General features: G+C 39.6%; 1 protein-coding gene across 2 annotated transcripts in view; it reads right to left on the bottom strand.

The window, feature by feature from the left end:
* The window catches only part of maml3 (mastermind-like transcriptional coactivator 3), a 151078-nt gene that overhangs the window by 117340 nt on the left and 19349 nt on the right, over positions 1 to 14389 (bottom strand). Inside the window, exon 1 of one of the 2 annotated variants that reach the window (XM_028468110.1) lies at positions 10056 to 10944. The exons of the other annotated variant lie outside the window; for it this stretch is intronic. Coding sequence (XP_028323911.1) covers positions 10056 to 10433 — 378 coding nt within the window. The 5' untranslated portion in view covers positions 10434 to 10944. Of the gene's footprint in view, positions 1 to 10055; positions 10945 to 14389 lie in introns of those variants that run through there. 2 annotated transcript variants of the gene reach the window in all.

The raw sequence follows: 14389 nt of genomic DNA on the forward strand, positions 1-14389 counted from the left end.
GACTGCAGCCTCCTCACTTTGTGTTCAACAGAACATGTGTGGGAGGAAGGGAATGCGATCGCAGCCTTCCCAAATCAAAAACATCTCGGGCTCGTGCACGAGGACTCAAGGACGAGGGTGAGAGGAGACATTGTTTTGTTTCAAGTGAAAGCAGAGCAGAGGGCGAAGAGGGGAAAGTTAGAAAGAAAAAAACAAACAAAAAACAGGACAAACGCAGAGAGGAGTCGGAAACAGTTGGTGACGTGATGACGGTGAACAGCCGACGTCACTGTGTGTGTGTGTGTGCGTGTGTGTGTGCGCGCAGTGGAGAGTGTCAGCTCAGTGGTTAAATATAGCTGTCAGGGAAGAGTCCCAGCTGACTGAGAGAGAGCTGCAGAAACATCGACATCAGCAACACGACAAGGATGAAACAGGAGACGAGCTCAGAGGAAAAGAGGAGGAGCCAAGGAAAGGAAAGGAAAGGAAGAGGTGCAAGGGAAATGAGGAGGAGCCAAGGAAAGGACAGAACATGAAAGGAGAGGAAAGAAAAGGAAAGGAAAGGAGCAAAGAACAGGACAGGGAAGAAAGGAAAGGAGCGAAGGAAATAAAAGGTCGAGGAGCGAGGGAAAGGAAAGGAAAGGAAAAAGAGCCAGGGAAAGGAAAGGAAAGGAAAGGAGCAAAGGAAAGTGAAGAAAGGAAAGGGAAGGAGGAGGTGCCAGGGAAAGGAAAGGAAAGAAGAAGGAGCGAAAGAAAGGGAAGAAAGGAAAGGAAAGGAAAGGGAAGGAGAAGGAGGAGCAGCCAGGGAAAGGAAAGGAAAGGAAAGGAAAAGAAAGGAGAAGGAGCAAAGGAAAAGGAAGACAGGAAAGGAAAGGAAAGGAAAGGAAAAGAAAGGAGAAGGAGCAAAGGAAAAGGAAGACAGGAAAGGAAAGGAAAGGCCTCTGTTTCATAAAAACCTCAGCTGCCCACAGTCCGGCCTCGGCTGCCAGGAGTTCAGACAGGACAACAGTGTGCGCGTGCGTGCGTGTGTGTGTGTAATCACTGCCGTGGTTTATTCCAACTAACCAGTAAACCAAACCACAGCTAGCTATTAACCAATCACAGAGGAGAGATGTTTTTGTTCTGCTTCGTCTCTTACACAATTCTAAAGGTCAAAGGTCACGGAAGTTTGTGTACACCAGTGATTCACAAGCAAGGCTCAGCAACCAAAAGTCAATCCAATCATTATTAATGAACACACGCACACACACACAAACACACACGCACGTACTACCCTGCATCACAGGCAGGGGTCCTACACATATTTACATACACAGAATATTGTACAGAAAAACATGGGGTTGTATCTGATGAGGGTCACATGATCAGCATTCATGTTAGCATTTAGCACAATGATCAATCAGAAAATTAACACAAGAAACAAGAGTTTGTGGGTTTTTGTTGTTATTTTGTATATTTTTCTGTCGTTTTTGTTGTTGTGTTATGTTTTCATTTTGTGTGTTTTTGTCTATTTCTCTTGTGCTTTAGTGTATATCTGTTCATCTTTTGTGTATTTCCATCTTGTCCTTTTGTGTATTTTCCTGTAAATTTCAATGTTTTTCTTATGGAATCATTGTATTTTTCTGTTGTTTTATGTGTTTTCAGAATAATTTTGTGTTTTCTCCTATTTTGTTTGTTTTTGGAATCATTTTGTCTATTTTTGCTGTTTTATGTATTTTCCTGTCATTTTGTGTATTTTTGCAGTTATATTGTATTTTTTTTATCTTTTTGTGTGCGTTTGGGGTTATTTTGTGTATTTGCTACAGGAACAACATTAGCTGCCAGTTATTGCTCATGTCTGTTACACAATCCACTGCGATATAACCTTCATGTGTTTAACTATTGTGTGGTTGTTGTAAGCAACAGTGACGATATATCACCACTGACGAGGTTCATTTAAGGAGATTTCACATCAAATACATGGAATGCAAAAATTCCCAGAGGTGGGAAAACGTTTTGGAGGGAATATGAAACGTCGTCTGCACAATAATGCACAAAATAACTCCAAAAACAGAAAACCACAGCAGAAACACACAAAAAGACAAATCAAGCAAATTCACTACAACGCACCAAAAAAAAAAAAAAACACCAAACAATTAAAAAAATCCAAAAGCAAATCTAAAAAGAAATGGCAGAATAATTACAAGAAATATTAAAACGTGATTTAAAAAAACTATGAAAAACTTCCATTTAAAAAACACCAAAGTAACCAAAAAATACACAAAATGACAACATTTTCCCACAGTATTACATGGGGCATATTTTACATTAAATACATGAAATGCAAAGATTCCAAGGGAAGGAAAAAAACTGCTTCAAGTTTCCTCATCCCTCACATAAAAAGACACTGTGCATCAAAATGATGGAGGGAATATGAACAAAGGCCCTGAAATAATGTAATAATGTAATAACAATATAAAAAATAAGACCAAAACACACAAACGACTGCAGAAACACATAAATTAATTTCTAAAAAAGCAAAACAAGACACAAAAGTAAAAAGATTATAAACAAAAACATTCACAATAACTATCAAGAAAACCAGACTAGACAACACATTTACAATTTTGTGATATTTAATTTAACAATTGCAAACTTATTTTTTTACTCAGTTCACAGCTAAGGAAGTTCATAATTATTGGTTATTGGATCATATTGATACAATCCATCTGTTTGATGCTTTAATTGTTGGAAATTAATCATTTCCTCGTAGCTTTTAAAACACAAAGACAGCTGTGCAAACAATGGAGGCTAAACGCTCTGCACTCTGACGCCCTAAAAGGAAAGTGTTTGGATCCATTTGAGCCAACAGGTGAACTCTAGTCATGTGCAACTAAATAATAATAATAATAATAAAAAAATGCTAAAACAGTAAACACACACTGGTTTACACCCAGCTGTAGATATGGGAAAGCTGGTGAATTCTGCAGCTAAGATAAACAGCTTTTTTAATTTGCTGTAAATTTCCCAAAAAAAAAATTGGGACAGACGGGGCCGAAACAGAAAATTACAATATTGCCTATATCGATATATATATTCTATGTATGAGGGATGTCCTGACACAACTTTTTCACTTCCGATATTGCAGCCTTGCATATCGGCCGGTACCTATACCGATCCGATATCAGCACGAATCATATATACTTTTATGACTTATTTTGTAGTGTGGAATGTTAGAAAAGGTTTGATCAAGTGATGTCACTCAAACAGAAAACATTAGTCAGCAACAATAGAGATGAGAAAAACTGAGCCATGTATTATTAACCAATGGTTACATACATGTTAACCTTCAACATAATATCTACAGTGTTCTACAATTGAATAAACACAATATAATATATATCAGAAATTTTAGATGCAGTCCGATAAAATTTGTTTTCTGGCTGATATCGGACAGATATCCAACATCAATATGGGATCGGGACACCCCTATATTCTACAGCTTATTTTGTATTAAAATACTTGTTTTAGGAGTTGATTCTTTTACTATTTCTCAGAACAGCATGAGTGCGTCCGAACCCAGACCTTCCTCTAAACAAGCCACACTACAGAACTCACTCACACGTGCTGTCCCTTTCAGGAGGAAAAGCCAAAAGTGGAACATATTGTGCAGCTGTTTGTTAATAAATGAGCCTGTGGGACATTTTGTATCAGCAAATTTAACCCAGAATTGTCCTTCTGGTCAGACTAAATATGAATTAAAATGATTGAGATTTATATCGTATATCGCCATTTTGAGAAAGAATATCTGATATGAGTTTTGGTCCATATCGCCCTGCCCTACTTTGTACTAAAAATAAACATACAACTGTATAATTTTAATGCTTTCATTTGTGAATTGTCCTCTCTCTCTCTCAAGTACCCCCTGTAATGCCATTGCGTACCCCCATTTGAGAAACACTGGTTTAAACAATGAACCGTGCAGCACATTAAGTCCAAACTCTGCAGAAAACCGAAACGCCGCCGATCGTCTCCATGTTTACGTAACACGATACGATGCAGAGGCGGCTCCGATTCTACAGGCCAGCCTGTCATTAGTCCGTCTTCATTAGAGTCAGCCTGCACGCGTGCAAAAAACGTCTGTGTGCGTGAGTGCGTGCACGGTGGAACCTCCACCTCTCACTTTGTACCTGCACATTTACACTGAGAGCACTTGTGAAACAGTTCCTCCTGCATCGTCCTCTGCTTTCCCTTGGACGGGCGTCTCATAAACACCAGCACACGCTCCCTCTAATTACAGGCCACGCTCTGAAGTGGGCGTGTCCAAGGAACGCTACTCGCACTGAACTCTGATGCACACGGAGATAAAGAAATCAGCTTTTGACTTTTGACCAACAGTCACTAACATTAAAATGAAGTCTTGGTTTTTACGTTTTGACAACGAAAACATAAAATCCTACAAATATGAACAACTCAGGAAGCAGATCAGGTTCAGCAGAAAAGCTGAACAAAAGCTACTTCATTTTTGGTTTTCACAGTCTGTGCAGCGGCCGTTTCATATTCCCTCCATCAACTTTATGGCGTCTTTTCAGGTGAGGAATGAGGAAACTTAGCTTGAAATGATTCGCACTTACAAAAGGTTTGTTCATTTAATTGCACTCTAAGACAGACATGGGTAACTGGCGGCCCGAGGGCCTCGGTCTAATTCTATGCGGCCCCAAAGTAAACGTGCAAAATGACAGAAAAATACACAAAACAAAAGCAAGAATACATACAAAAATTACAACATTGCAGAAAAATACAGTAAACACAGAAAATACTCTAAAAACACATAAAACTACTGCAAAAATGAACAAACAGTAACACACAAAATGACTCCAACACAAAAAAACAACAGAAATACACAAAATTACTCAAAATAAAAACAAAATAACAGAAAATGAAAACAACAGTATGCAAAAACACAGAAAAACACAAAAAATGACTCCACAAACCCACAAAACTAACAAACACCCAAAACAACAACAGAAATACACAAAAATTACTCTATAAATTGCAAAATTACAACATAAATACATAATATCACTCCAGAAAACATACATTTTACAAGAAAAATACACAAAAGGACAGAAATGCACAAAATGCAATTATAACAAGCAAAACAACAACAAAGAATGAAAGAAAAATACACAAAATTACAATGAAAACTCTTTGTTCTTTCATATGTTAACACTCAGATTGGTCATGTTGATATGAATGTTGATAATGTGGCCCCTCGATCAAACAAACACATTTTTGTGGCCCCCGCTGTGATGAGTTTGCTTTTAAAGATGAGAAAAAGTGCCAAATTTGGCCCACTAAATGTTCAATTGCAAACTTCCTGTTGGATTTGGGTTATAGAACCAATTTAAATATTTGCTAGTCACGGTCCAATGCATACACCTACTGAATGCCATCTAGCTAGTTTAAACCAGTAAAAAGTTACAAACGCTAAGTGGCGCTAATGAGTCCCGGAATCTAATCAAAAAACTAAACGTTCAGTTGTTTACCAAACTATACAGTCAAAGTTCATGAAATTATATCCCTGGGAATCGCCTCAAAAATCTAAGTAGAGTCAGAAGAAGAAGAAGAATCTGTACAGAAACAAAAAAGCAACTATGAGTGAATGGAAGGTTGAGCTGAATCACGTGTCCTCTTTCATTTGAAATGTTTCAAAACATGATGTTCATTTACCGATATATAAAAACAAACCAAAAAATAATATTGAAACTTTATTTATTGCATAAAAAGTGATAAAACCACAGAAAAAAACAATTATCAATTATTATTACAGAAAGCTGCATTTGTTACTGAATTATTTTGGTGGTTGGACACACCCCCAACACAAATAAGTATTAAAACATAGCTACACAAACATTGCACATTATCACAGCAAAAATATGTTTAAGTTAAATCCCAAATATTTTTGTTTGGTGTTGAACTTGGGGAAGAAAAATATGTTTTTTTTTTACCTCTATTTGGACCTAAATGTATTGTTAAGAAAAACACTGGTTGTGTTTATATAAACAATGTTGCTTATGAGGTCTTTAAGTTATACCTATATATTTAATTATTCTGATAGATTTTCATATGCTTTTTATTTTATTTTGTGCAATAAAAAGAGCTTAAGAGGATTTTTGTGTCACGTGTGTGATTTCTCTGATTAATCAATTATCTGTTAAAAAAAAATGAATAGATTGCTTGATTATTAGAGCTGCAACTAACAATTATTTTCATAATCGATTTATTGGTCAATAAATTCATCGATTAATCAGATTTGTTTTTAAAACACAACTTACCTATTTAGAACATTCAAACCCTGCTTAAGCTGATTAAACTGAAATAAGTGTCTAACGCACAAACAAATGCACACGCAAGTCATACACAAACACTGGTGCGCACACAAACACTGGTGCGCTCACAAACACTGGTGTGCACACACACAAACACTGGTGCGCTCACAAACACTGGTGTGCACACACACAAACACTGGTGCGCTCACAAACACTGCGTGCACACACACAAACACTGGTGCACACAAAAACACTGGTACACACGCACACACAAACACTGGTGCGCTCACAAACACTGGTGTGCACACACAAACACTGGTGCGCTCACAAACACTGCGTGCACACACACAAACACTGGTGCACATGCACACACAAACACTGGTGCGCTCACAAACACTGCGTGCACACACACACACAAACACTGGTGCACACGCACACACAAACACTGGTGTGCACACACACAAACACTGCGTGCACACACACAAACACTGGTGCGCTCACAAACACTGTGTGCACACACACACAAACACTGGTGCACACGCACACACAAACACTGGTGCGCTCACAAACACTGCGTGCACACACACACAAACACTGGTGCGCACAAACACTGGTGCACACGCACACACAAACACTGGTGCGCTCACAAACACTGCGTGCACACACACACAAACACTGGTGCACACGCACACACAAACACTGGTGCGCACAAACACTTGTGTGCGCACCGCACACACAAAGCTTTGCAGATGCATCGAACGGCTCTGCGTAACGGTCAGTGACACAAATCGCACGGCCCAATGAATCAATAATGAAATTCATTACAAACGCTTTTAATAGTAAACTTTTATCAATTTTCGTTGTTGTAACCTTATCGATTATTACTAAAATAATATTTTACTGCAGCCCTAAAGGAAATTAATACATCTAACGAGCCGATCGGTTTAATGTCCACACGGTTACTCTAAGCCTTTAAACACCACCAAAGACAATAGTGATGCTCAGAGTTTGCATTTGAAAAGGGGAGGAGCAGCACTGGAAGAAACAACAAAAGGGAAGCACAATGTTGACATTCCTGACGTGTGTCCTTCACTGATTACTAGAGAAAAACTCTTCCTAGTGTGAACAGATCCCGACACTAAATGATCTCACACAGGCTAAAAACATTCAAATATACAAATTTAACACCTAAAGGTTCCTCAATGTAACACAGCAACGTGCTCCACTATAGCGTTCCTACGAGGATTACACCCGTGTGTAACCTCTAACGTCGTATTCTCAACCTCAACTAAGAACTTTACCCTGAACTACCCGCGCTGAGCTTTATGTGTAACTTTTCATCCGAGATCAATTTAGCGGCAACGACATTCGTCCCTGATCAAGGAAGTCCTTCAAAAGAAACTTGGACGTTCTAAAACAGAAAAAGCACTATTTCCATGGAAAATAGATGACGTGAATGTGTAGCAAACAGATTATGTCAAATTTCACACGGCTGTGCAGGATTTTGTGCAAAATGAAAAAGGTTCACAACCTTTTTCTTGTCGTGACAGTAATACATTGTAAGGAATACAGAAATCTGGAAATTTTGAAATGGGAAATCGGAGGCCCAAAATGATCATGAGACTTAAAAATAAAAAAAGGGAATAATAAAAAGAGGTAAAAAGAATTAGAAACTGGGTCCTGACCCACAAGTTAGAAATATCACCTCAATTCAATAGTGTCTGTTTCAAAAATAACAAATGTTCCATACTTCCATACTGGATGGTAACTTAAGACTGACCAACTGTTTGCGTAACCTAAATATAAATCTATCCTGGTGAATCATAGATGGCCGTTTTGTAGGTTTACATTTTCACCTTAGGTCAAAGGTCTTTCATAAAGTTTGACGCAAAATATTCACCAACTATGGTTTAAAATCGTGTGAATAATTGTGTTTTTTTATATGCTCCATAAGTCCAAACAGTACACTAAATTATCATGAGAATGACTGCAATGAAAAGCTTTAGCATTATGTTTGACAAGTCCATCAACTTCTGTTATTGATTTCATATTTACTGTATATGTTTCAGATGATTAGAGGAAGCTGGGAGGGTTGCGCTCAAATGTCGCAGGAAAGTTGACATGTCTGATACATTTCTAGACAGTCATCTGCCTGTTTAATCGAAAAAGTACCATGGAAACGTATGATATTGTCCCCAAAACCAATCTTTCTTTATTTCTTGATCTGATCTGAGAACAGGAAACTTGAAGAAGAAGAACCATAATCTGCGTTTCCATCATCAGCTCTCCTCCTCCAGTACATGGACCAGTGTGTGAACTTTGCAGACCAGCAGAGAAAAGTGAAGACTTTATAGAAATGTCCTTTCTCTAAATATTGACCGGTTCAAATTTGGTCGAATGATAAAAGTTTCACCAAAACACTTTTTACTCTTAACCTTTCGTCAACATGACCAATTTCCCACCAACCATCCATCACCCTCAAGTTTTGAGCAAAGTCCTGCGCAGCCGTGTGATCACGAAGTGTGAGATTTCTAAGCATGTATTCAATTGTTTGCTATATTTTCTAGATATTCTTGTCAACAGTTTTCTGGGAAAAAATAGCGTGTAAATGTTTGATATTGTCCCAAAACATGCACGTGAGGTAGTTATTTGTTGGGGCATGATTTTAAACAAATAACGTTCGAAAGACATTTCAGATTGATTTTCCCATTTCAAAAAGTAAATTCCATGTTTTTTGTTTGTTTGCCATGAATACATGCAGTTAAACGGAAGAAAATATGGTGAAAATGCACAACATTTTCCTAAAGATTGTTTTTCTCTACATGTGACCAGTAGTTCTTGTCAACAAAATTAAATGTATCTTCTTTTGCTTCGTGTTTGTACCAATCTTTCTGTATATTTCTCAATCTGATTCGAGACCAGAAAACCAGTGTGAACTTTGCAGACAGAGAAAAGTGAAGCCAATATAGAAACGTCCTTTCTCTAAATAAATACGATGATATGACGGTTCCACCAAGAACACTTTCTACTCTTGACCTTTCGTCCATCCTTATTTACATGATTTCTAAGGTCAACAATCACTTGATTACACTTAAGCAGTGATGATGTCGTTGACTAATAAATCTATGACCCTCCAACATCACATCAGAAACCTTCCACTGGTTTCTCACATAAAACAAGGTGTAAAACTCAGTAGAGCAGCATCAACAAGTTCTCCCAGTGGTGGGTGTGTGTGTGTGTGTGTGTGTGTGTGTGTGTGTGTGTGTGTGTGTGTGTGTGTGTGTGTGTGTGTGTGTGTGTGTGTGTTACTGCTGTATGAGGGGATGATCAAACCAAATGAGCAAAGTCACAACTGGAAATGTCATCCACTAAAAAGCTTTTTATCATCACTTGCATATGAAGCCAACACTGGGTCCTTCATTAAAGACACAGTGTGTTTGTAGATAAATGGCCTAAATGTCAATAATAAACACATAATTGGAAATGTATTCATGTGTTATAACACTTGTTTTTGTTACATTTATTCATTTGTAATTGTATTAATTGACCAGTCCTTATTTTGTTGACTAATGTCTTCTTGATTTCATTGATTCCATGTGAGCAGTAAATATAAATAAACATAATCCACCAGTTTGTGGACCAGCAAAGTTTAACCAGGGAAACAAACCAGGTGTAAATGTTGCAGAGCAGCAGACTAATAAAGTAAAGCATCAACAAGTTCTCAGCTTTAGATTCATTATTGTTGTGAGAGGAACCGAGCCTGCTTACCGCTATCAGCGTGTTACTCCTCTGCTCGGTGGAAGAGGCACAGTCCGGGTCGGGCTGCTTGCTCTGCGGCTGCTTGCTGCCTCCTCCGGAGGAGGACTTCTTGGTTCTTTGCTCCAGGCTCCGCTGGTACAGACTCACCGTCTCCCGGCGCTCTATCTCCAGCTGCTCGGCGTGAGCCTGCTGGTAGCGGCTCTCGCAGGTTACATGGTGTCTCCGGCAGCCCTCGATCCGCTGCCTCAGCCGCTCCACCACCGTGCTGTGCTTAGGGATGCCCACCGAGGCTCCGGGCAACCCGGCCCCGGAGCCCGGGTTCATCCCGCCGCTGTTGATGCACATACTGCCGTTGGGTCCGGCAGCGGGGGAGGCGAAGTCCCCCATCAGCGGGCTGGAAGGCTGCTATTTTGGAAGAACTCCCCGCCGAATCCACTCCAGTGTCCCCCCAACAAAAGGAGCTTCAAAAGGGGGCTGCACCGACAACAAGTCCCCGGGAAGAGGCGAGCGCACGGCTGAGGAATGAGAGGTCACACTCGGCGTCCGGCGGAGCAGCAACAATCTCCGCTCCGGCTCACCGCGTCGTCCTCCTGGAAAAAGTTTCTCCGCCGACCGGGCTCCGGAGTTCCGCGGTGAAGTTGCATCTCAGACGTGTGCAGTATGAAGGAAGCCCCGGTGCGGACGGTGCTCGGTTCACGGTAGACCGCGGTAGTCCGGTAGAGACAGCGTTAGAGGCGGATATGGAGAAGCGGCTCCGCTGCCACCATCACATTAATCAGCTCTCCGCCATGAGCGGAGTGATACCAGGACACCGCTGAGGGACGCACCTCAAACCCGGGCTGGAGCACGGAGCGGAGCGATACCTCCACGGCAGGGACCTCCGCCGCTGCTGCTGCTCGGAGCTTCTTAACGCCAGTGACTTAGAAAATAAAACCATTACATATTTGTTTTAATCAAGATACAACAATAAAAATGAAAAATTACAATGCTTTTAACAAATATTTATTTTATTAATTGTGAATTTTTATTATTTTATTTATTTAAAATGATATTGATACACTCTTCCTTTGTTCAGCTTGTATACAGTTCAGTACACTGTGGAGCTCATGCATCAATACATCATGTTTATATACAGTGGGGCAAAAAAGTATTTAGTCAGCCACCAATTGTGCAAGTTCTCCTACTTAAAGAGAGGCCTGTAATTTTCATCATAGGTAAACCTCAACTATGAGAGACAAAATGAGAAAAAAAATCCAGAAAATCACATTGTAGGATGTTTAATGAATTTATTTGCAAATTATGGTGGAAAATAAGTATTTGGTCAATAACAAAAGTACATCTCAATACTTTGTAATGTACCCTTTGTTGGCAATGACAGAGGTCAAACATTTTCTGTAAGTCTTCACAAGGTTTTCACACACTGTTGCTGGTAGTTTGGCCCATTCCTCCATGCAGATCTCCTCTAGAGCAGTGATGTTTTGGGGCTGTCGCTGGGCAACACGGACTGTAAACTCCCTCCAAAAATTTTCTATGGGGTTGAGATCTGGAGACTGGTTAGGCCACTCCAGGACCTTGAAATGCTTCTTATGTGTTTGGGATCATTGTCGTGCTGAATGACCAGCCACGTTTCATCTTCAATGCCCTTGCTGATGGAAGGAGGTTTTCACTCAAAATCTCACGATACATGGCCCCATTCATTCGTTCCTTTACACGGATCAGTCGTCCTGCTCCTGGCATGATGTTACCATTCCCATGCTTTACAGTAGGTATGGTGTTCTTTGGATGCAACTCAGCAATCTTTCTCCTTCAAACACGACAAGTTGAGTTTTTACCAAAAAGTTCTATTTTGGTTTCATCTGACCATATGACATTCGCCCAGTCCTCTTCTGGATCATCCAAATGCTCTCTAGCAAACTTCAGACGGGCCTGGACATGTACTGGCTTAACCATGGGGACACGTCTGACACTGCAGGATTTGAGTCCCTGGCGGCGTATCGTGTTACTGATGGTAGCCTTTGTTACTTCGGTCCCAGCTCTCTGCAGGTCATTCACTAGGTCCCCCCGTGTGGTTCTGGGATTTTTGCTCACCGTTTTTGTTATCATTTGGACTCCACGGGGTGAGATTTTGCGTGGAGCCCCAGATCAAGGGAGATTATCAGTGGTCTTGTATGTCTTCCATATTCTAATAATTGCTCCCACAGTTGATTTCTTCACACCAAGCTGCTCACCTATTGCAGATTCAGTCTTCCCAGCCTGGTGCAAGTCTACTATTTAGTTTCTGGTGTCCTTTGACAGCTCTTTGGTCTTGGCCATAGTAGAGTTTGGAGTCTGACTGTTTGAGGTTGTGGACAGGTGTCTTTTATACTGATAAAGAGTTCAAACAGGTTCCATTAATACAGGTAACGAGTGGAGGACAGAGGAGCTTCTTAAACAAGAAGTTACAGGTCTGTGAGAGCCAGAAATCTGGCTTGTTTGTAGGTGACCAAATACTTATTTTGCCGAAAGGATTTACCAATTAATTCATTAAAAATCCTACAATGTGATGTTCTGGGTTTTTTTCTTCTCATTTTGTCTCTCATAGTTGTTGTATACTCATCTTTTTAAGTGGGAGTACTTGCACAATTAGTGGCTGACTAAATACTTTTTGCCCCACTGTATATAAATCACTTACGTTATTGTAATGCTTCAAACTCATGGCCCAGGGGCCAAATCCGGCCCTTTAGAGCATCAAATTTGGTCAGCAGGAGAAAGCAAAAATGACAAAGAAAACATGAATCATTGTGTAAATCAAGAATATTTGCACAGGCTCACAGTTTTCCCGGTGCTTCCATCCCGTGATTGCAATCATGTTTAATAATAAACTGCTGAAAAAACTCAAAATTCTTACAAAATCCTTTAATTTTCTTTAAATCACTACATAATATTTCCCTTAATTAAATATAAATCGGTCACAAAATCTCTTTTAAAGTGATACTGTTGGGACTGATATCTGTCACTTGTTGCTTGGATATTGTCGTTTTCTTACATATTTAGTATTTCATGTATACGTAAAAGTGCAAACTGTGGCATAATAATGTTGAAATTACTCATTTCCCAACATAAAATCTGTGGCCCACTTGATATGAAACTGTTCTGTATTTTGTCCCTGAACTAAAATGAGTTTGACATCCCTGGCAGAGATCAGTGGTTTCCAAACTGGGGAACGTGATGTCATGACATGGGGAGTCATGTATTCAAAATGTACTGCACAATAAATAAAGTGCAATCAATTATTTTTTCCAAAAAAAGCAGTTAAATTATATATTATACATTTCAGGAGGAAAATCATGAAATTTAAAACCAGAAAGCATCCTTCTCTCTGCCAGATATTGGCGGTTATCAGGATCAATAATCCTGATCATAGTACCATGATCATTCACACACAGGTTAAAGGCTTGTAAAAAAAAAACCCATCCTAACACATGGCTGTGCTGTTTAAATAATTAGAACAGAAAGTGAAACAGAGCTTTGGACTAAAGCATGTAATGTGCAAAGTGACCAGCAGGAGGTGTTGTAGAACCAGCTCAAAGAGCTGAACATGAGGATTTAACGATTATTCAACTAATCAGTGTCAGTATAATATTCCGGATCATCCCCAACTTGTTCCTTATTCCAAACTGGCCATTTACTGAAAAATCAATCAAAAACCGCCAAATAACCTCCAGACAACCCCACATGGGGTCCCGACCCCGAGGTCGAAAAACATTGCCTTAATACTTGAAGAGCACGTTAACATGTAGACGGAAGTCTCCATAGGGTTAGATCATTAATCCAGGACACAGTCAGACACACTGTTATCAAAGATAGGCAGATTATTAAAATACTTCATGAAACTGGAAAATACTATTGCGGTAACCTTTATTTGGTCAGTGCTGAACTACTACTGGTTAATTTATTCATTGTGTGAGGGTTCATCTAAGTCACTCATTTCTATAAAGCAAGGAATCTCTGTCTGTGTGTCTGTGGTTCAAATATCTCTGCGGTTCAGGAACAGACAGAGCTGAGACTTTCAACATGGCTGCTGCTTGGTTCAATAATTACCAGTTTAGATAGTAAATGATGATAATAGTGAAGTTAGACAAATTCATCAACTCCCAACAAAACATACTTTCCTTTTGCCAATATTAAACTGAATCCTGTATTTTTTTTTCTTTTGCAGTCAAGAAAAAAAAAGATCAGACTGACCTGAGAGTTTCAACATGGCTGCTGCTTGGTTCAAGGTGTGCAATGTCAGATTTGTTTGGATTGAAATAATACCGTTAATAAAGTATTTCATAAATGCTTTGCAAATCCCGTGTGCATCT

The sequence above is a fragment of the Gouania willdenowi genome, chromosome 1 (genome assembly GCF_900634775.1).
Source record: "Gouania willdenowi chromosome 1, fGouWil2.1, whole genome shotgun sequence".
In the NCBI taxonomy this organism is placed as follows: domain Eukaryota; kingdom Metazoa; phylum Chordata; class Actinopteri; order Blenniiformes; family Gobiesocidae; genus Gouania; species Gouania willdenowi.